Source organism: Leuresthes tenuis, unplaced genomic scaffold (assembly GCF_036924035.1).
Source record: "Leuresthes tenuis unplaced genomic scaffold, fLeuTen1.0.hap1 SCAF_9, whole genome shotgun sequence".
Lineage (NCBI taxonomy): Eukaryota > Metazoa > Chordata > Actinopteri > Atheriniformes > Atherinopsidae > Leuresthes > Leuresthes tenuis.
In genome coordinates, this window is record NW_027325363.1 from 17,332,644 (window position 1) to 17,356,150 (window position 23,507).

Here is a 23,507-nt window from a genome sequence, read left to right on the forward strand (position 1 = left end):
TCTTGCTCAAGGCTCCTCTGTCCAAAACATTTTTAGTTGTCTGTCCCCGTACACTCTCTTAACATTTCCTCACCTTTTCGTAGGTGACAAGCAAACATTTGATACTCTTTGAGACAATGGCCATCAAAACAAGTAAGGTATCATTTTTGCCATTTTCATAAAGCGGATAATACAAAAAGAAATGATATCAATCAAGAAATCATGTCAGGAGTGTGATCCACTTACTTGTTATGTTTTGGTTATGTTTAAGTTGCATGTTTATTTATATGTTGTGTTTTTGTTATAATTGTGTTAATTATGATTTGCATTCTTGCATGTATTGTTTTGTTAACAAGTAAGTGGATCCACCTGATTGGCTGGCGCCACAGTCGCCAACTGTGGCGCCAGCCAATCAGGTGCTGGGACTGGCGCCTAGATTGTTTTAAGGAGGCAAGGTAGCAAGAACAAACGTGGGCAAAAAGAGACACGACAGGAGCGGTTGGTCGGCGCGGACGTGGACAAGCGAGAGGCGGCGGCGGCAGGAGGGACTTGTGGGCTGGCCGGAGACGCCGGAGCAGTGCATTGGTAGCCCGAAAGCTGTGAGTCCCTGATGTACAATGCACTGCTAGCTGTAGGGTCAGGCCCACTCTAGAGAGAGCGAGTGACCCTCCTGTCCGCATAGTTGTCTGCCGCCCATGTTCTTTGTTTTTTAGGTCCACGTCCGTAGCTGGGACCACTGAGGAGCACCGGGGACCAGCGGAGCCGACCAACCAGGAGCCGGGATTGGCTGGAGTGGCAGGGGCAGTGGTCGTGGCACACCCACTGTAATTTTAGTAAAGTTTTTAATGGTGTTTTTATTCTCCCAGCTGTTTTTAAGCACATTGTTGTTTTTAATAAATGTAGTTTTTAATTGCATCGAAGCTGTGGCTCGTCAGTACCGCTCACACTCATAGTAATAAAGAAAGAACCACAATCGGGTGGAGAGGGGTGGTTACTAGGTGGTCGCGGATAATTCCAAGGGGACGACCACCCCCCTCCTGCACCCCGTGACAATCACACCGTGATTGATCAAACCGTCAAACTCATAACAGCTAGAATATCTAAACATGGTGAAGATGTCATGCAACTTCCAGTTTGGTCAAAACTGCCTGCCTCATCTAATTCTAGAGGAAAGAAGTTGATGCCAAAAGAGCCCCAATACTTCATCACAGGATCTGCATGTAACTCTTTCAGCTGATGGTGTCCATGTAAACTCAAGCAAAACAAGATAATGGAAGCTGGCATGGGAACAAGCCTCTGCTCCTACCCCCAACAGCTACAAATGACATGAACAGACAGAGAAAGACAAAAACAAACAGCTAAAAGGAACTAAGAGTGGGCTATGAGGGGGAATGACGGAACAACTTCTTACCTGTATCTTTAATGCATTGATCTGAGGGCAGCAATGGTAGAAACACACACAAACACAGTACAAGCAAATGGAGGACAGGTGAATGGCAAGAAGGGCAGAATTCTTTGCACAATAAGTAATGTGGAGATTGTTTTGTGCTTTAAAAAAAAAAAAAAGTGTATGCAATGTACAACATAAAGACAAACCAATGAGCCACAACACTGAAAACGACATACTTAAAAACTGTTAAGTACCTTCATGGACTCTATAAGTCTGATGTGCTGTAGCGTAAGGCTCCAACACATCCTTTAAGTCCTGGTAGTTACACGGTAGAGCCTCCGTGGATAAGACTTGTCAAAAACCTGAACAATTTGTCACATTCCTCGAACCATGCCTGAACAGAGGCAGGGGGCATTATCCTGCTGAAAAAGACCACGGCCGTTCAGCAGCACAGTGGCCGTGTCGGGGTGCATGACTTCTGCAGCACATCTTGAACAGAAAATGCGATTCATCACATCGGGCCTCCCTCCATCCTTGCCCAAAGGCTCAGTTGTAACACTAAACCATTATAAGCACTTTTGGCGGCAGACAGCATGGACACCGCATGGTTTGTGCTTATGTGGTGCCAACAAGCGGCGAGAACTGTTGCCCTCCCACCTTTTTTTCATGTCCAGGATTAATGTTTTCAGCAACTCTTAACATGCAGCTCTTCGTCAGACTATTGTTAATGTGACTTTCCTGTGACTAACTTCTTCTGTCTTGCCTTCTCTCGAGTAATTGGCTGGATACACTTGTATCTCCGATATAAAGCCAGAGGGGCGGTGGGTTGGTCTCATCTCCCACCTTTTTTCTCAGCCTTTGCTTTGCCTTTAAATATTAGTTGAGTTAATGACAGTCCTGTTTTCAGTTTTGCTTCTGTTAGGGTTAGGGTCTTATTCTTAGGGGTTTTTTTTCTGTCCACTTTGGGTAGAAACTAATCAAAAAGTTCCTTACAAAATGTTTTCAAAGATCTCAACAACACTCAGGTCCTTATTATTTGCCCAGTTTTCATTTTTGATTCCACAACATCAATCAAACTGACAATTCCCCTTCTGCCTAATATATCCCACCCCTCGACAGGAACCCACTTCCCCTGTTGCGGCAGATCGATGTATGACAAAAAGTCTAACCTGAAGTATAACCAGTGCATTCTCCATGGAGAGGTCATCCGATGGCAGCCCTTGACTCTTCCAGATCAGCTGTTCACTCTCCGAACACAAAAACGAACGCAGGTCAAACTCTGAAACAAACAAACAAACATATTGTGGCTTTAATTATTAAAATGACAGTGTGTGACCGTCGTGTCACATTCCAATTCAGCCAAATTCCTGACCCACATAACATCTACAGAGTATCTAAATAATCATAACAAACCAGCTTTATCAAAAGCTCCCTTTGATAATGATTCAAAGAGCCCTCACTGTCAATAGACACCGAGCTTAGAAGTGCATTTACAATGTGCAACAGCTGAGTGCGTGGGGTTGTGTGTGGGTAGAGGTGTGTGCGTAGGCTATTGAGCGCAGAAGTCCGCATATGCTAGCGTGTCAAAAAGCGGTACTGCTGTGTTTACTTTGTAGTCCAGATTGGGCCATCCATGTCTCCAGACAGAGTCTTCTACGGTCTTCAGACGCAGCGGACAGGTAGGTGATGAAGGCCGCGGCGAGCAGAGCCCTGAGGGGGAGCGTTTCCAACTCATTCTTAATCTCAGACATCTGAAAAAGAAACAGGACGGTAGCAGACGCACAAGCGGGTGAAACGAGGGGGGAAGGCGCGGACCAAAGAGGAGGGAGACGAAAGCAAGAATGTTAAATGACAACACAAACGTGTGAGCCGATCGTACAGACATTACTGCAGGAGTTCAGGGCTGATCGGTATTCCACTGAGGCACTTCAGCGGCATGTCAGGAGATAACAAATGCACACGCGTGTCTTTGATGAATAACTTCACGTTAGCCTTGATGGTTAAGACTTAAGGCCCTTACACGAACACTTCTCTGAAGCCGCAGGTTTACAGGACTTTGTAATCTCTTGTCTGCTGTATTAACACTGAAAAGAACGCAGTCACCCCTCACCCCAAACTCTGTGACTCTGCACACCTGTCCTCATCCCCTCCTCATTTCCTTTAAGAGAACTAAATCGCTTCGAGGCAGCAACATATAGTGAACTGCAGCTACTGTTGTGGATGCGAAAAGAGCGTCTGTGGATGTGTGTATGTGCGTATGGTATGGAAATACGTGAGTGGAGAGTAAACTGGCTCTGTGGTGCAGGCCTTGAGCGAGACCGTGAGAGTTGAGGGTGTGTGTGCGCAAGTGAGTGTGTCAGCGTGAGATTGAGTGTTTTAATTAAGGCGCAGACAGATGCTGTAGAGAGGAGTAAAAACAGCCAGAGGGGACCCACGGCAGCAGGATCCATCCCTCTGTAGCGCACACACACACAACTGCGCTCCCTGACACCCACACCTCCTGTTGCTCCTACATGGTAAATTAGCCCCCTTTGGAGTACATTTGTAAACCCTCCCACACAAACACACACACATCAACAAACTCATATGTTACACTACCTGTGCGTTCCACCGTGTGTGTTCTCCATCCAGTTGTGATATGAGCTGCTGGGCTGCAGTGATCGTGTCCTGAGCTTTTGTCACCTCGGCCTCCAATTTAGCGGCCTCTGCCGTGTGACACTGAAACCTGAGGAGAGAATAAGAAGACAGCATACATGTCGGTAAGTAGAAAATGGCGTCGGATCATCGGAGATTTCCAGGACGATCGTTAGATAATTCTTTTTTCCCCACCAGAGACGGATCAAATAGACTAAAACTACGAGGTGGTATGTAGAGGATCTGAGAGGAAGCGAGACAGCTTTCAGTTATTAGAGAACTGTGAGAACATGGGTGGATGGTACGATGAATGGCAGGACTGGTATTTGTAAAGAGCAACAGTTAAAGGTGACGGAGGAAAGAACGACACAGAGGAGGAGGGATCTCAGATACACATGCAGTATGACGTTTGCTTTTGCTAAGCTTTGATTATTCGATCTGATAGAAAAATGAGATTGGCCTTTTATTCAGTCGTCGCTCATAACTTTATTCACAGGCGATCGTGTCCTATCATAACATCAGAAAATCATCACACATGTCATTGCTTACACCCTGAAGACAAACTACCAGCCCAATTCTAAACCAGCAGGTGAAGCCAATTAAAAAGCACCTTCAGGCAGCATACTGTTTATATTAATCACTGCAAAAAAGTACCGCATGCAAAGGGGGGGGGGCATTTGTGTACTTGCGAGGAATGCTATTATTCAAGAATAATTGCCATGAAGATAAGTTCAAATGACCTGTTTACAACTCATTTAGTCACAAAGACTAAACCAGAGGGAGTAATATCACAAAATGCAACATTGAAATGTTTTAATCATCAGAATTACAGAAGAATAGAAAGATTAAAGGGTGAAGGAATGGATAAAAACATACTTCTCTTTCAGCTTGTTGACTTTGGCTCCAACACTGCTGAGCTGATCCTCGAGTTTATTCTTCCTACTCTCTGTTTTCCTGAGGTTTCTTTAAAAAGGCACACAGATAAACAAAAGCAGAATTAGGGATGCGTGTCATGTGTGTCATTCTGATCTCGAAAATCATTTTCTGGTGTTGTCTGGAGGTGCGTTTATGTGTGTTCCTACTCCATGAGTCCAGCTTGCTCTCTTTCCAGTGGTTCTATTCTCTCTAGGACGAAGGAGTACTGGACGTTGGCTTTGACCCAGGCAGCCAGAGGAGCAGCTGCTGCACTGGCCCGCTTTGCATTCTGACAATAAGAACAGAATCACACGTCAGAAACAAACATGCAGCAGTCACAGTGCCGAATTAAAAAGAAAAAACAGCGACTCTTGACATTCACCAGCATTAACAACAGATCGAATTGTCATTCTGCGGCAAAAAAAGTGCAGGCTGACCTTTGGTTCAAAGGAGGCCTTGTTCCTGTTGAGTAGCTCTTCCACACTCTGGCGAATCTCTGGATTGATGTTCCTCACTTCGAATGTAGCTATGTCCTCCCTCACACCACGCTTAGCGAGAAAGCTACATAGAAGAGCAGCAAAAGTAAGAGATAAGCAACCGAAAGCACTGGATATCATATGTGTGAAAAAAGTGTGACACTTCTGCATGTCACGGACAAGATAGAACTTCAGGCTTGAGAAATATTAGGCTTGAATTGCTAATTCAAGCCCCTTTCCGATTCATTCTATAACATTCTTCCCTTCTTTTCCTCCCTCACCTCTTCATGCTGACCCAAGTGGTGTCAAAGATGCCCATTAGTCTAAGAACACCCTCCAGGATGTCTCTGATGACGTCAGGGGGCATGCGGAGAGAGCGGATCTCAGACAGAGCCTCAGGCTTGATGTTTCCAACAGCACGCTTTGCTTCATCTACCAAAGGCTAGAGGGCAGCAAGGGTGAGGGGAGGGAGGGATGCAAAGGCAAGTGAGGGTTTAGCACGGATGGGATGACAAGCACGAAAAAAAAAAAAGATCAATCAGACAATTTACCTGTACTTCCTTTAACTCATCATCGATTTTGGCCTTTCTCTCTTCAATCTTGGACACTTCTTGAGCCATTTTCCCTTTTATTTTTTCCATTTCCGTCTTCTGGTCACTGGCATTCTAGATACAAACGATTACACCGGATTAAAATACTATGATTGCATCTGTGATTTGCCATAAAAAAAGAAAGAATCAAACAAAAAAAAAAAGACTCCCAAAGTTTAACAGCCTGTTAAAAACTATAATAGATCAATTCTGAAATTGTTCAGGCACTCATCTGTAGCCAAAGATCAAAGATTCAGTTTAGGAATATCAAGAAAAAGGGAGAGTCATTGAGGCTGAAAAGGGAGACAGGATGAATATTTGGCAGCACACTTCCTTTCTCCGACCTCTCTGTCCCCGGTATCTATCCATATCATCCCATCACATCTTCATCCAACACTAATCTTCTTATTGAAGATTCTCTCTATTCCTTTAAGTCTCCCACAGAAAAGTGTTGACTACATGCTTTATAAAGCATTCTCCTTTTTTCCCCTTCAAATCTCCTTCTCATTTTCCTTCTATTTCTCCCAGTACTGAATATTTGTGTCTTTACAAAGCATCAGTCACTTTTTCCCTCCCTGCTGTCTCTGTCTCCACAGGCGACAGAGCTGCAACAGACCAAAGAGACGAGTTTAGCAGTTAATTATGTCTCTGCAAACAGTCGGAAAGTTTGTTCTTTTACTTTCCCTATGTCTCTCTTCCTTCTATCGTACTCGAAAATGCACATTCTCCCGAGTGAAGAGACAGTAAAATATCATAACTGGCCAACAGAGGTTAGCTTCCTTTTATCCATCTATCTGTCCTCAAGACAGAGCCCGGAGGAGGAAATGGAAATGTGGATATCAGAATATAGAGAACATTGGAGGAGAAGTCATAAAACAGACTAATAAACATCAGTGCTCATAAATTAGAATAAATAGTGTCTTCACAGCAGGGAGAACACAGCCAGGGGAAATCTGGAAAAAGTTTCTCGTGACATAAAACGCAGATGGAGAGAGGAGAGACAGGGAGAGAGGATAAGAGGATGAGAGGAGAGGACAGGAGAAGAGAGGAGAGGAAACATAAAAGCCTGTAGGACAGCTCTGTGTGTCACAAATATGCCTGCAAACACACACACACACACACACACACACACCTGCATGGAGGTGGTGATTTCTTGCAGGGCAGCATCCGCCTCCTGTTGTTTCGTCTTCAGCAGCGCGCTCTGCTCTGCAGCCCGCTTCTTCAGATCATCCACCAATGCCTTTGCTTCGTTCAGCTTTGATACCCCTGCCTGCATACACACGTCAATACAGCATGTGAGAGGCGTACCATTGTGTTGCTTAATGGTTTGCGCGTCTCGTTATTTTGTCCAGCTCCGACACTTCTTTACCGTATGAATCTACAGATTCAATCTGCAGATGTGGTACAGGCCGGATTTTACCTGCAGATGCTGTTGTCTTGTCGTAAGCTGGTTTTGCTTCCGGCTGTATAAAGCTGTGTAAACATGCAGAAAGGCCATGTACTGACTTGGTGTCGCACCGTACTCTCTACACGACTCGTGGACCAATAGGAACAAGCGGCACAGGTCTCCCTTCTCAGACCCTGCAGAGAACCAAGGATTTATACATTATGACATTATAAAGGTAGCAGCTTCTCGCGAACACAAGTTTGTATTCATTACATATTTGGATCATTTACCAATAACAAAAAAAAAAAAAGTTTCTGTGTTAATAAACGACAGGTAAAATGAGAGAAAGGAGCCACATAAAATAAAGAAGTGGCACGTCCTAGACCTCCTCTATAACTGGAAGAAATTTGGCTTAATGTGCTTTTACCTGAGCTCGTCCTATTTGAGGCCTTTTCACTGTCATTCTCTCCCCCTCCTCGCTCCATTTTTGCCAGCAGCAGCTCAGGAATCTATCAAGGTACACAAACAGGTTAACCCACACAGCATTTTAGGTGGAAGGCATCGTTTTAGGGGATAAGAAAACCTGTCTACTTTTAAAACTGACCGACAAGCAATTTATTTGACTTGGTACCAAGACCTTACCGAGGCTCAATACTGGTCTAGAGAGATTGCACACTGATAAAGAGTTTGTGTAGTCAAAGTCATTCTAATCTTATCAAAGAGCGGGCTCCAAAACTCTTTGTATATACTGTTTATTGTACAGCAAAACTCCACACTCATCATAATGAGCTTCATCAATAATTGCCCATTTGACATCCAATTTTTATCTTTTTTTTTTTTTGGTCATTGTTGTCATTATGCAGGAACCTTCTTCATGCTGCTCTCAGACCATCCTTCCATCCACTGGACGGAACACTTGCGGTAAAACGCCGGGTTGCTCTCGCAGTTGATGGTGAAGTTGGAGTTGGAGCAGTCCATGATCAGCACAATGTGAAGGTTCCGCTGGATTCCTAAATGAGATGCAGAAAACAAAAGTCAACAACAAAAAAAAAGAAGAACGAGTAGAGAAATTCTGTCCAGAGAAACACACATTGTGTGGGACAACATGGAGACCGCCATTAGATCTTGTGTCTCTCATATCGTCTCTTTCAGCTTGCGCCTCACTGGCAGAGCTGGAGGGTGGGGGTGAGCAGAGAGCTCTTTAGGCAGCTAACTGTGACAACAGTGGAGCTATTGATTTGATTGTCTGGCAGAAGCTGGTGCTTCAGTGACATGCTGCCATTTCTGCAGCACACGCACAGCAGGGAGGCAGAAGAACAGAGTCGGAAAAGGAAAGAACGGAAAAGAAGAGAAGATAACACTCTGCGGAAAGAAATTGCACGAATGTAGCAGAAATGTACAATGAGAGAAGGACCAGTGCACAACACATGCTTTTTAGATAGAGGTGGACATATCGGAGGGGGGGGGCTATTATTGATACTGACTGAAGGAGAAGTAGTTGTAGAGAGGTCCTGTGAATCCATCATGGGAAGCAGCATCTTTCAGTGATGAGAGTAATGGCTCAAGCTCCTCTGGGGTATACAACCCAGGAACTTCACCTGAAAAATAACACATGTCGTCTCTTAGAGGCAACAAAAGACTTTGTATGGCTTTGTGGTTTTTGCTGCGGCTGCAGTGCATGGTTCATTTTCACAGGAACATCAAGTGGACTCTTCATACTTTTGAGAATTTATTTAGCTATAATAAAACAGTCAAATGCATGGAAAAGTTTAGCCTTTTCTGAAAAACACATGTACACATTTCCATGAAGATTCATACCATCATGCAAACCTGCCTGCTCCAAATTAAGAGGAAAGTGAAGCTTAACCTGGAACAAATCTAAATAGTGGTAGTGGTCTAAAAGACAAACGTCTGAAGCTCAAATGAGGATCGTCTCCAGCATGTCCTGCCAAGAAATAGTGCCGCAATTAATCCTCTCTAAACTACACTTTGTCTATTTTATCAACCTAATGGAAATTTCTATCCTTCTCTCAATAATCCTAAAACAACGTTTAAAAGCTGAAGTGCGACAATTCAGATCTATTTTCATAAAAATGTAAATACGGACACACACCTGAAGACAGCAGGCTGTTCACCATTTCTAAGAAAGCCAGGTGGACAAACTGATAATCCTCCAATAGTAAAACCACCTGTTGGCCATCCAGACCTGCCAGTTGCATCACCTGAGTATATAATGCATGTATATTACATAAACATTTGATATATACATGAACATTTCAGACATACTTTCATAAGAGAACATCCTTTCAACTCTGTGCTAGGAACAGGTGGCAAATAAAACCCAAATTCAATCTGAAAAACACATGTTACTGAACAGCTTGAAGGCATAATGTGATTATCTCTGGGAGTATTCTCCCAAAAAACAGTTAGTTAAGCATAATGTGAACCAGTTAAGCCGATAAAGCCCTTCTCACCGACTTGAGATCATTGCTGAAATGCTTCAGGGTATAAACACGGGAAACTTTCGGTGTGAACAAGGTGTATCCATGCATGTGTGCCACCAGGCACGTGGCTGTGTGCCGACCCACTCCACTCCGCCCCGCCAGAAGCAGAGAGCCCCCGGGTCGGCTCAGAACCCGATCTACCCTGGACACAAAGTCACACACTTCCCAGAACAGGAGAAGGTCCAGCTCTTTGTTATCGCGGCTGTACAGCACTACTCCCTGGTGAAGAGAAAAAAAAAAGACCATAGAGGAATGGAGGTGCAAAAGAGAGGCTTAAAATACCCACAACCACAAGAGTCCAACAACAGAATAACAGCAGCAACAGTAAAATACACCTTTAAATCACCACAGTGAGGTTGTAAAATCACAATGTTCATAATAAATAATGAAGTTCATCGTTCCAAAAACATGAAAACTTGAATATTCAATACATAGCGTCTGTTATTATTCAAATGTGTCTCCTCCACAGCGTCATTGTTACAAAACAGCAGCACGAATAAAAAAAATCAACTCAATTGCTCTATTCCTGTATGCAAGTCCATAAAAAAATGTGCATAGCTACTCAAACAAGACATTACAGACCAAAGAAAAAAAAAACAGTTCCTCATTGCATACCTTCTGTACAACTTGTTTTAAATCGGCAGAATCCAGGCGACCCAACTGTTTACCATGAGGAGGCAGAGGCTGGCCTGGGGCCATCACAGCCCCTTCAGAGGCTCCCCATGTCACATAGAACCCATCTGCAGGCAGGAAAAATATTGCAGACTTTTAGTAGCATAGCCACATATCAAACCACATCATACGCTAAAACAACATATACTCTGACAAAAACAGCAGTTCTACAAGTTGTCGTTTGCAGCACGAGGAAGAACTTTCAGTCTCACGTTCTAATGATCCAGAGAGGCCCTCCGGTAAGACAAGATAACATTAATTCTAGCACGACTTTATGCATCTTGCATTAAAAGCCATAGAACACACTGGCACGTTGCCAGCCACAACCACAATTCATAGTCCGTTGCCAACATATCAAACCTATCATTAGAAATAGATCGATCAGCTGTGGGTGACATTATATTCTTGATCAGTGGATAAGAAACATTACTAAGCACACAGTCTGTTTACAAGCCATGTGATTCCAAGCAGTAAAACCAACTGGGGAAAGAAAAGTAATTATTAACATCATGCTGCTTTAAAGTAAGTAAACAGACTATTAGCAGAGAAATTGCCATATGCTGAGCTGTCAAAGGAGCTCTGAAATAATCAAATACTGCTTTCCTTCAGGCATGAGTGACAGTCTGTAAATGCCGGCATGAACTGATTCGAGTACTTCATCTCCAGTATAATGGAATCCTTCCTGCCTAGCAGAAATGCCGGGCTGGCAGGAAACTGCAAATGGAGAGCTGTGCCATACCAGTCATGTTATCCAGAGCGTCAGAGCCCCAGTCTCCTCGTATGATGGACGAGAGGATGTTATCAAAGGTGTGAAGGTCTTTGGAGGAAACGAGCCGGTCTCTGAACAGCCTCCTGGCCTCATATGCCACCACCTCCAACACGCTGTCTGTCAAATTGGATTGGGCTAAAGACGGAGAAGGGGAGACACACACACACACACACACACACATAATTGGGTAAATGCTCAACAGGATAGCGCTGCACATTTCTACCCAAAAATGCCATTTGGACGGTACTGGACAAAAGTCTTGAGCCACCCCTCATTTCTTTATATAGTCCCTGGAAAAAGGAAAAACTGGTCATTTTCTGAAAAAAAAGGAGTAAATAAAGATAGACATATAGAGGCAAAAACAGAAATTGTGCCATTGTTATGAGCTTGAAAAAGTCAGCACTCTTGAACACAGTGGGAACCCTCTTAAACAAGCTTTCTTGTCATTTCTTTAAGTAGTCTTTAGGAATAGTTCTCCAGGCTTCTTGAAGGACTCTTATTCAAAGCTCTTCTTTGGATGTTGGCAGCCTTTTGTTTTGCCCATGATCCCACACTGCCTCAATAATCTTGGAGTCCAGGCTCAGGGGAGGATTCATCCCTCCATAAGACCTGTTGTGGCTGATTTTCAGTCCACTTCTTGTGTCATTTGGCAAACTTCAGGCTTTTCTCCCCGTTTCCCTTCCTTAAGAATGGCTTCTTTGACAGCCACCCTTCCATGAAGTTTTCTGATGAGGCCTCAGCAAACAGTAGATGGATGAACTGAAGGACTCCATACATTTCTCAGGCCCCATATCAGGTCCTTGCTGGATTTTTCCTATTTCTAAGTCCTCTGAAAAAAGGTCTGCTACAAGAAAAACTTTGAAAGACGAAAATAGGTCGAAATGAGAGGTAGCTCAAAACCTTCGCACCCCTTCGCTCTGTGCATTGGATTTTTGTTCTTAACTAGAACATTCAATTCACATTTTCTGCTCCTAACATCTAAACTACAAATGCAATGTGTATTTTTTTTTTTTATCTGTTAATATCTATAGTTTCAGAAAGAAGAAGAATAAGTGCCATGTTAACAGAATGACTCAGGGCTCAACATGAGTCAAAGGGCTGTTTTTGAAGCATGAGAAAGGCACTGTGGAGGGTGAGACTAAATGTGCTGGATTCCCCCTAGAAATAGAGGGGCGTTGCAAGCTAAAAACAAAAAAGAGCAAGAGGGTGAAGCCAAAGGCAAATCTGTGTATTCACAGTCCACTGCTTTCAAAAATGACTGTCATGTTATCAAGATAGTTTTGAGGAAGAAGTCAAACAGTGTCAAAGTTTACACTCTGGGGTTTTCCTAGAATACCAAATATAAATTCAACATATGCTAATGTGTCAAAACTCAGTTGTCACGCTGAAGTGCTTTTCTATATCTGTGATGCTGGCCCAAAACCACTTCTGTGGTGATCATACCACTCATGTAAAATAAAGACAATCAGTTACTTCTGACAGCTTTTTGAGATGGCTGTAAAGAAAAGAAGCGACTTCCTGTATGATCTCCCTTCATTTAAACTCGAAAACAGGCAGTCATACACATGCATGACCAAAATCATAGGAATAATATAAAGAGAAAAGGGTTTTCACATACCAAAAAAGAAGGTAAGCAGCAGCAGCGGGAGGAAGTGGGCAGAAGAAGAAAAGAGTAAGTCAGAAAAATGTTGAGCATAGCAAAAGAGAAGTTTGTCTGCTGACGCGTTTAATTAAAATAAATGATTGGACTCTCTATCACAGCAGGAACACATTGCAGAAGGGGAGAAAGACTGACAGAGGGAGAGATGAAAGGACACCGAAGGGAGGGGATGATAAAAGGGGGCGAGAGAGATGAGTGACAGAGGAATTCAGGAAAGGAGGGAGGAGGTAGAAAAAGAAAGACAGGCTGAAGAAAAAGGTGACAGTCGCCACTTGAGTCAAAACTGAGTCATAGGTGCTTTTTGTTGCTCAACAACACATACTTTCATATGAGGAGTTCAAGAATAGAAAAAAAAAAGATTAAACTGTGGGGTTTGTTTACAAACAGCATTTTTCTCTAAAATGGAGTTAAAAAGTCCTTTTATCCAGACCACAGATTTGATGATGAAGGTTTCCACTTGTTAATGTAAAAAAAAAAACAGCTTAAACTTAATTCAGCGAGAAAATTAGAGTAAGAGCAGTGTTGATTCTGGACTCATCCCCTCTTTGTAGCAGGCCTTTCAGCAATGGATGTGGTTTAATCATTTTGTAGGAGAATCTGAAAAGCTGAAATGCCGAAATGCACGGCAGTGACTCCCAAGCTAACCTGCACACATGTTTGAACTGGCTGCCACGACGCAGGAGAAAAAAAGCTGGGATTATAATACAAGGAGAGCGATAATAACACAAATAAAAACGGGACTGCCCAACTAGCTATCAAAAAAAAAGATAAATAGCTCAAAATCCTTCCCTTTAAACTTTTATTTTCATTTAAGGTCTTCATCAGCGTACAGAAGACTGTGGCATACAGCTGTTGACAGAAAGCCTGGTAATCCACGCTCCACTTTTCTTCCCCTGCCTCTCAGTCAGGGAGAGTGACTTAGCTCTCTCTTGGCAAAGAAAAAAGTGGTTTGCTGCATCACCGTGTTCTACCTTTAACCATTAATCCCATCAAAAAGTGCTCAAACACATGAATACATTTTGTGTAAGGGACTTTTTTTTTTTTTCGCTTTTGACTTTGGTTACCGGCAGTGAGGTCGTATCGAAGAAGGCTGAGGACCCATTCTGTGAGGATGCAGGGGGTAAACAGGTAGTGACTGTGGTCATCTACGGTAAACTTAGCTTTCACCTTGGAGGACAGAAACAAACAGAAAAACATTTTAAAAAAATTCATTAAAGCACTCTTTCCAAAATACTTCTGCCTCTTTAGAGCTCTAACTATTTACTGTGGTCGCTTCATATCTATAATCATCCTACTTGAAGGTATAAGCTACTCACTCTCTTTTCAAAAATGACCACACGGACAAGGTGTAAGTTCAAAGGTTCTGTTCAGAGTCTATAATCCACTTTCGTAACAGAGTGTGCAAACATGAGCATCCCACCATCAAGTATCACAGAATGTGACATTTCAAACCGGCAGAAAAGTAGTCCTATAAAGCATTTGGTGACGCTGTCTACTATAGGGCAAAGCTGTGCAATTCAAATAAACATTATTCCTCTGTGTCGTGCTGTGTCATGTATGAGAGTCTTCAACATAAGTAACTGTAAATACTTGGAATGATTACATAAAACGTGGACGTGCTTCATGTTTATATGTATTTTATCCTGAGACCGAACATATATAGATTGTCCAATTTATCCAGTCATTGCATACGCAGACGTACCCATGAATGAACGTCCCATCAAATTCAATACCTGTTCATAAAGCTGCACAAGAGACCCAGACAGCTGGTGTGTTTTTCCTGTGCTGGCCCAGGCTGCCTGGTTGCCCAGGCTATGCTGGAGAACGGGTTGCAGGTAAGCAGAGTAGATGTTCTGCAGCTGCTCTCTGTCTGGATAGCTAATCAGAGAGGCACAGGAGCAGAGAAACAGTGGGTGGAAATAAAGAAAGGTTCATAGTTAGAAGGAAACCAAAGGTGATGTATTTGCATGTAAAAAGAACTGCTTTTTAGTTTTAGGTCACTGGTGCCGTACTTACTCTATGGTGCAGATGCGTACAATCGAGGTGAAGCGGGAGGTAAGTGAATGGCTGCCGACAGCGCCTCCCGTTGACATGGAGGCCACCACCTGAATGTTCTCAAGACTCACCCACTCTAGATTTTCATCATAAAATCCCTTATATGTCAACACCTGGAAGAAAAGGCAGAAGGGAGAAGGGGTATCACATTAAAATCATTCCAGGTGCACTTTATTTTACAAAAGGGATTTGAACAAATGCCATATTCTGTGCCTAATCTATCCCTTCAATCATTTATCGAACTATCTGTAGTTTTTGCTCATTCGCGTTATCATTTTAACCTGTTGCAGGAAGGCAGTGAGGTTGCTGGTCCCCCATTTGTCTGGTTTGGGCAGGTTGATGTCTTTTAGGTAAAGGACCAGGTTCTCACAGTCCTTGGGTCTGAACACTCGGCCGGTGTTTGAGCTGAGCAGCAGACATGTTTGGCTGAGCTTCTGGAGGACATGGCGAGATGAGGTCTGGGCGCTGCAGTGAACCACAGCGACTTGGGTGGACCGCAGCCGAGTGAAGGCGCAGCGCAGGAGCATGCTGCAGAGTAAACGACAGGCCCAGAAAGGTCGAGAGACGTCGCCTCAGCATTATGAAAAGGCTTCAGTCAATGCTTAAACATTTACACAGCTCAGTGTCATACATGTTTGGATGGTGTCAGGACAAGAGACAGTTTCACGCTGCAACAGAAGGAGCCTCTTCGGATCTAAGGAATAATGTCTGCACCAGCTGACTTAAAGGCAAAAATAGACACATCAAGAGGATGAAATAACCATAAAAAGTACACGGGTTGTGTGTATGATTATGCAAGCTTAGTCCATGTAATCAGTGCGTAAACAAATTACATGTTCTTTTGTCAAGGGAATGAGCTGCCAAACCCTCTAACTGGCATAGTGACGTTTTAGAAGAAGCGTGGCGAGACATGAGGATGACGACTCTGAGCACTCACTCAAGCCTGAGCGCATAAAACATACACAGATGCATGTACAGATCTGATCCCTTTTCTGATCTGTCAGTGCATTCACCAGAAAGGCCAAGTTTTGAACAAAAGCTGCTTTGATTTCACCGTTGATGGTGTTGTTTTGTCTATTTTGTCAGATTTTGTCATCTTCGGGCCCCATCTTAGAGTGTAATGAACATTCCTTCACTGTGGCCTTGCCGATCCCTTTTTCTACAAGAAGACCAAGATGACAGTTGTGCTCGATTGTACTCGTGTACTTTGTTTGTGCATGCACTTGTAATGCATATTCAATTACCCTTTTCCGCAGCCCTCGGGGCCAACCACCATGAAGGGCTGCCTGTGCTGAGCTGTGAGCCATGGGGAGAAACCGTGCAGACCTCTTAGCATGCCAGGAGTCTCTATTACAGGTAGCATGTGCGTGTGAGAGAACTGTTCCAGTGTGAGACCCTCAGGACGCTGGAAAATGTATGCAGCTAGACTGCCGCTGTCAGAATCGTAGTAGGTATCGAGCGGTTTCCTGGCATTCGGTGGACTTTCCCTAGCCCAGCTGAGCAACTGCAGAGATAAAAGCAAATAAGGGCAAATATCAAAGTCTGAGTAAAGCAACAGCATGGAAATCAATTTTGCATTTCCCCCACTGGAGGATGAATAAAGTTTTTTTCTATTCTATTCTATTCTATTTCTAAATGAGACATTTGTTAGACAGTAGCTGCTTAAAACAAAGATATGGGTTTTACTGGACTGTAGAGTTGGACTGTTAATCATGAAATGGCGACTTCCCTGGACGGAACAATGAGAACAAGAAAAACTGGTATATTTTCACGAAGTGTGAAGCGAACTCAAGTGTGGAATTTAATACAAACTTAAGATTTGAAATGACTGCAACATTCTTTTGTGGGGATGGTCAGTGTGGAAATACCAGATGAGGGATTTCTACATCAAAGATGAGAAATTTACAACAACCTTTGCCCACTAAAGCATTCGGGGGGAGTTTTCTCAGCCCCTCTTTCCACAGACCCGTGCCATGAATTTAGGTAAATGCATTAATAGCTTAGTGCTAACTAAGCTGAACAAACAACGGACTCTTTCAGGAGAGTATTGGGGCAAACCAGAACAGGACCCCTCCGACCCTATAGGGTTCAAAGTAAACAATGGTGACAGTTTGCCCCGACTCTGATTCAAGCCAGAGACAGCCGCTGCATGGACCTCTCAAAAGGATCTCACCCTGAATAACTTTTTAGCTGAATCTTTAAACTGTATTAAATGTGCTTTGTATCTTTGTACAAGTTCTTTCATGTTCTCAGTGATATCACAAGCTGCATTTTAATACCTTTTTCATGATCATACGTGGAACGATACGGAAGATATTATTATTTTGGAAAATTACTAATCAGCTTATGGAGCCGTTATTCATACTTTGTAACTCTACAGATATCCATCTGAATTTTGAGACTCATAACCATCATGTTATGTTATGTTATGTTGTTTTTGCTGTCTTTATATCCTAAGTTTATGCTATATCTTTACCCTTTATATCTTAACAAGTTATGGTGTTTTAGAATCCTCTGAACAAATGTTTATGAGACGGAGGAATGCAGGAGTTGAATTCTCCTTGCAGGTCGCCTTACAAAATACGCCCAGGCAGACGTCACAACAGTTTCAGGCATACCATTGGCTGAAAGTGTAGCGTAGGCCTACGTCATGCCCCGCCTCCGCGAATCAAACTCCGGAAACCGCGAGGAAAAGTCAGTTATTGCCCAGTGTTCGCACAAGTTCTTGAATAGAATATGGACGGAATATTGAAAGAGAATATTGAAGGTCCAGATCAGTAGAGAAGATGAAGAGCAGAGAGCTCTAACTGATGGAATGAGAGTCTGGCGGAGAGTCTTTGAAAATGGCAGGAGAGGAAGATGAGATGGAAGAAGAAGGTCCGAACAAAGACAGAAAGAGAAGAATGTAGTAGAAAGATACATTTTGCGTTTTTGTTCGTCCGTCATCCTGTCTACTCTCTATAGCACGTTTTAAACTCTGCTGCTGCAGCATCCTCATCTAGTTTTGATCACCAAAAGGAGCCAGCGTTAAGCTTGTCAACCTTTTTGTCAACCTTTGGTGAATTTAAGTTCACCTCATCAGAGTTGGTCAGCAACCAAACCCAACTCCACCCTTGGACAGTTTTATCATTATTTGCGTGAATTCTGACACACCACCCCGTTCGTCTTCAAGCTATCAGAAGGAAGCCATTCTCCAGTGCAGGAAAGCGACCGGTCCAGTCCCTGAAAGTCAACCACAACGAAGGCCGCGAGACGCGGAACCGAGAGAGAGACCCAGTGGGACCCGCTGGCGATGACCTGTGGTTCGGAGCTGACCTGACCGTAAGATCTGCCCTGTTCTTACATTTCAGACGGTATGCGGTGGGTGTCGAGAGAATTTGCTGTTAAAATGATAAATCAACCCAAGTTGTTAGCCTTTAAATTCAAATAGTAACAAAGCTAGACTATTTGAATGATTCCGGTATCGATCCATCCCATCCCCTTAGTTCTTTTCAATTCACTAAGTGTTTCTTATATAATCATCCATATTCAAAGCATTTCTCATGTTGTCTTAAGGTTCATGTCTTTGCTCATATCATCTTAATAAATGGTTCATATATAAAATCAACCGGCTTTTGTGTATGTGTTCTATACGTATGTGTGAGTCCAACGAAACGAGAATTCACGAGTAGCGACTATATGAGACTGGAATTTCTTAGTTATTAATTAATAATTGATTATTAATGTAACATACCAGAATCGTAAGATTCTGTCTTTTTCCTTGGATTGAAGGTGGTGCCCTAAAACGAGGTTAAATAAGGCTCATTCAGATAGTGAGAACTTTCTGATAAATCCTTATATCTTATCACATCACGCTACGTGTTTCCGCTATAAATATATATCGTTGGTGCCTTGTGTGCCGGCGATATATATAATTTGGCTACAAGTGTGACGCTCGTATGCGTCAAGACTGCAGACCTGGCAACACACCAGCAGATCCAGGAGGGGATCCCAAAGGCTCAGTCAGCACGCCCACTGAGGGAAGGGAAGTCTTAGGAAAAACTATTTAGGAAAAACGATTCATTTTGTGCCGATCTGCAGCGATAGAGTTTATAATCAACGCCTCGTTGTTCAGCTGGTGCTTTTACAAACTTTGATCTGAGACAGCTGTTGATAACAGATACGCTGGTAAACAGTTGTGACCGCCGGTGGGCTCATGCTGCGCTGATGTATATCTGTTGAATCCTCTCCACGGCTAAAAGGTCACCAAAACTATTTCATGTCTGCGGTGTGTGTTTGGCATTTCACATATAAGCAGTCTGCCTCAGTAAATATAAACTTAATGCATTTGTTTCATTTGAGCTGATCTGGGGACAACACCTGCGCCGTCTGACAGTGGTGATCGCTCCTCATTGTCTTGTGATTTTGAGACCTTATTTTTATTCTCGTTGTCGACTGTTTTAATCATTTCTCTGGATAGTCCACGGCCGTGTTGGTCTGTGATTTAGTTCTGCTTTGCTCTGATTTTAAGGACTGATGACCCGTTGTTAATTTCAACCTCGGAGGAGAAAACGCAGGAATCCTCACCTCCTTAGCGAATTCCTGCCGTGTTTTGAAATTGAGGTTCCCTCCCATGCCTCTCAGAAGTCCAACGATGAACTGTCCTCTTTCGGTCACGGCATTGAGGTGAGACAGAGAATTGAACACTGTACCCACCAGACTAGTTTCCACCACAAAGTCATTCTGATGTTCAGGGAGAGGACATAATGGGATATATAAGGTTAATCACAAGATAAATGGTCTAGAAGTAGAATGACTGACAATTCAGGAAGTCAGTTTTTCAACATACACAGAAAACACAAATGCAAAAGGTTCTTATGCAAGGGGAATTAAGACAGGACCATTTAAGCTTCAAAGCAAAAGCTTAGTATTAAATGTGTTTAAAACGGACAATAATGTAGTGGTAGGATGTAGAAAATGTTACCTGTTTGAGGACCCAGTCCAGACCTCTTTGGAAGTAATCTCCAAGCCAGTTTTCCAGATTACCGCGACACTCGTCTGGCTGACTCCTCAGCCACGATTTCAGCAAGGCAGCCACATCAATATCTTCATCACTTCAGAACAAGAGCAACAAGCAAAAACAATGAACACAAGCATTGAGAAAGACAGAGTCTGATTCAAATACGTACAGTCCTCAAAGGCTGTCTGACCTGAGAAAGATCATGCCCATGCGGGATATGGTGGCAGGCGAGGCGCAGCTGAGGTCGTGAGTCTCAAACAGGAAGTTAACATTGGGTCCAAACTGGATGCGCTCGCCGCTAGGCATGGTTAACAACCGATTGTCATCGAGGACAGAGTTCAGGCTCTCAACCCACTCTGGATCAATGTCCCCATCGCACACTATCCAGGAGTTCACCTCTTGGAAATACAAAAAATACATATGCAATAATCCCAGCACAGTGCACAACCAATGTAGAGTACTTTGAGCTAAACTTTATCAAGCGTAATGGGTGCAGTTTAAGGGGTTTTCCAGCTAAAGTGGACCAAAATGAAGAACAAACTGCATTAAGTTGTCAAACATCATAGTAAACAAGACAGACTATCAGTGGAGTCGTTGGGTCTCCCACCTACCCTGTGGTTCTCTGACAACTGTCCTGGCACTGTGTGTGAGGACGCCATCGGCCCATTCCCTGGTGTCCATGTCTATGTGTCCCAAAAGCTGCTGTCTGGGCATGGCCTTAGGATTCATTGTGTACTGCTTCACCTACAAAAATCCGCAAGATGATAAGGCTGGGAATGATTTTAACCTGAAAGTTCAAGTAACTCTTTTCATAATCTTTGATATGGTAAATACTATGGGAGGCAAAGTTATGCCCAATGGAAACATTTTGAATATTTTCTTTCAAATGAAATAATAGATATACAGTTGAACGGATAAATTAAAACTCCAAAGAGGAGGTTGAGCCTCTACGTACCACTTTGCCTGTCTTGCCGAGAGCAGCCCTGAGCGTTCTCCAGAGAGTAGACTTGCCTGCTCCACTTGGCCCAACAATGACTATACCCATACGCTGTCTCAGCTGTTCGTTAAGCTCCAGGGCTTTTTTCAGCTGAAACAGTCACCAATAAAGCTGTTGGTTATGGCGTTTTGTTTATTTTTCCTGGCACCTTGTTAGCAAACCATTTGCCGTTGCTTATAACAGACAAACTGCAGTAAGGAGTTCGTCAAACTGGCTCAATGACATTTCACAACAGGTTTTATCACGCAAAACATTTACATTTTCAGAGAGTAAATGATAACCTCCTACACACACCTGGCTGGGTATTAGTTCAAGTTGTGCCTCCTTGTAGACTTGTTCTAACGCATGCATTAGTATCTGGTCGTCCACATTGGTGAAATTAATCCCGGAGAAGACATCTCTGACCAGAGCATCGAACCGCGAGCTGTCCGCAAATGTCAGCTTGGACATGGTGTTCAGTCTCAATGCCTGAACCACCATGTTGCTCTCCTGGACTGCTTGTAGATGAAAGAAATTAGTGTCGAATTCAAAGCAGGAATAACAAGTAAAAAAAAAGATCTTGTTGGATATTTCTCATTGCTTCCTTGCAGAGAAAACTGCAAAGAAACAAAACGTTAACAAGAAGACAGATGGAGACTAATACAAAAGATCTAGTCATTACTGTTTTGCTCTTGCACATTTGCTAATTGGCAAAGCCTGCCATGATCTATGACTTTGTCAATACTTTTGTTCTCAACTACAAAGACTCTTTCCTTCCCTGCAGGCACAAATGTGGTGTTTTTCTACAACAACACTTGGCTAGACGACATAGAGACAACGTGGGATAACCTTGGGGACTCATCGACAGACAGGAGATGTGCGCGGTGTGGATATGTGTCTGTGTTGGACAGATGAAAGGTGGGTAGTGAACCAGAAAGATTTGAAAGGGAGCGAGGGAGAGAATCAAGAAAAGGGACGACGACCAGGAGAGAGACAGATGAGAAGATACTGAAAAGAAGGGACACAAAGGGGATGTAGGGGGGTGGGGGAGGCAGGGGGCAGAGCATGAGAATGAGTGGGACGAAAGCAGCATCGACAGGCAGGCATCTGAGAGAGCGCTAACAAGAGGTCAGACGAAGGGCGAAGAAGGTGGGGAAAGAGGTGCCGAGGAGGTAAACAGAACAACTCTGCTGAGGTGCTAGGGAACAAGAGCGTGGAGAAGGACAAAAGTATAAATGGGGAAAAACACTCGGGAAGGGAAGTTTTAGGGGATGCTTTTGGACTTCATGTCAGTTGATGGTGTGCCTTTATTGAAGGACTTTGACAGGAAGGACAGGAGGTGTATGGAGACATGGCTGGTCTTGTGTATTTTCTTGCACTGAGCAGAAATAACACAAAAAAACGCTCGCACTGATAAAAGATTCTGCGATACGATCACGTTAGGTACAGGAAGAGCATCTCCATACCAGTTCAGTCAGTCTTTTGTATCAACTCTCTGTGTCTGAGGTCAGAAAGTTGCTGTACAGCCCTTTCCAGCACCTCACTGTTGGGGGGGGGGGACGAATGGCCTGAAACTAAGCTTACAGATTATTTAAAATTTTGGTGAAGTGAAAAAGTCTTTACATCAGACGCAGAGCAGGGATTCGTGGCACAATTTCCTCTACTTCCAAGATGCATGGAGAAAGAAACGATCGAAAACACTCAAACCTCTGGCTGTTTTTGGCTTTGAGGTGAATTTCACAGCTGACTTTGATGAACACAACAAGGCAAAACATGATGGTCTGACAATAGAGATGGTTTTCTCATCACAAATATTGATGGATTTTTTTTTTCTTACTTAGACTTTACATTCAAAACATACATTTCAGGGACAATGCTTTTTAAAAAAAAATGACTCAGTTTGGATGTCTTGCATGTTAAATAATCTACATAGGAAAAATAACATCCAGCATTAAATCCTGACCCACTTCAGTCGGTTTTTGGCTGTGTAAGATGCTAAACAACACGGAATACTGGAGTACTGGAGTTGTGCCTTTGTGATAAAATTGCTTACGGTCTCTTGAGGAAGCTGTCACAAGCACAGAAATCCAGAGTCCAACAGTCAGACGACTTCATTTCCACAACCGATAAAACAAATAGTTTTTTAAAAACTAATTCACCTTATTAAATCTGACGGCTTATACCCTGCAGTCAGTTTCTGACATTTAAATGAAGTATCCGGTAATAGAAAGCCAAACAGAATGGATCCTTATATGTGTATCTAGAATTCATGTAGCCTAATTGCCTCATGTTTATGGACGACTGAAACAGTGATACTACGGTCACTGCTTGAGGGTAAGCATATCAAGAACTCATGCATCTAAACTGGCTATTTATACTGTTTTCTTTTTAATGAGCAATGCCACAACTATCTCAGAAAAGACCAAGATTGGAAAATAAAAAGACACACACACACACACACATCAAATAAAAACTTTTGCTTTAAAGTGGCCAACAGAAGA

General features: G+C 43.1%; 1 protein-coding gene across 3 annotated transcripts in view; it reads right to left on the reverse strand.

Moving 5' to 3' along the window:
* dync2h1 (dynein cytoplasmic 2 heavy chain 1) overlaps nt 1-23,507 on the reverse strand; it is a 96,168-nt gene that overhangs the window by 51,785 nt on the left and 20,876 nt on the right. Inside the window, exons 41-68 of one of the 3 annotated variants that reach the window (XM_072392596.1) lie at nt 21,322-21,521; nt 20,986-21,117; nt 20,642-20,774; nt 20,221-20,428; nt 19,995-20,124; nt 19,598-19,753; nt 16,276-16,535; nt 15,313-15,559; nt 14,993-15,144; nt 14,710-14,854; nt 14,041-14,143; nt 11,287-11,451; nt 10,491-10,615; nt 9,846-10,094; nt 9,485-9,593; nt 8,856-8,969; nt 8,239-8,381; nt 7,799-7,880; nt 7,405-7,565; nt 7,117-7,254; nt 5,946-6,059; nt 5,676-5,836; nt 5,356-5,479; nt 5,086-5,207; nt 4,880-4,966; nt 3,968-4,094; nt 2,979-3,120; nt 2,539-2,648 (exon numbers count right to left, since the gene is read on the reverse strand). In XM_072392596.1, coding sequence (XP_072248697.1) covers nt 2,539-2,648; nt 2,979-3,120; nt 3,968-4,094; nt 4,880-4,966; nt 5,086-5,207; nt 5,356-5,479; nt 5,676-5,836; nt 5,946-6,059; nt 7,117-7,254; nt 7,405-7,565; nt 7,799-7,880; nt 8,239-8,381; nt 8,856-8,969; nt 9,485-9,593; nt 9,846-10,094; nt 10,491-10,615; nt 11,287-11,451; nt 14,041-14,143; nt 14,710-14,854; nt 14,993-15,144; nt 15,313-15,559; nt 16,276-16,535; nt 19,598-19,753; nt 19,995-20,124; nt 20,221-20,428; nt 20,642-20,774; nt 20,986-21,117; nt 21,322-21,521 — 4,139 coding nt within the window. Of the gene's footprint in view, nt 1-2,538; nt 2,649-2,978; nt 3,121-3,967; nt 4,095-4,879; nt 4,967-5,085; nt 5,208-5,355; nt 5,480-5,675; nt 5,837-5,945; nt 6,060-7,116; nt 7,255-7,404; nt 7,566-7,798; nt 7,881-8,238; nt 8,382-8,855; nt 8,970-9,484; nt 9,594-9,845; nt 10,095-10,490; nt 10,616-11,286; nt 11,452-14,040; nt 14,144-14,709; nt 14,855-14,992; nt 15,145-15,312; nt 15,560-16,275; nt 16,536-19,597; nt 19,754-19,994; nt 20,125-20,220; nt 20,429-20,641; nt 20,775-20,985; nt 21,118-21,321; nt 21,525-23,507 lie in introns of all 3 variants that reach the window. The other 2 variants (XM_072392597.1, XM_072392595.1) reach the window with 2 other exon arrangements.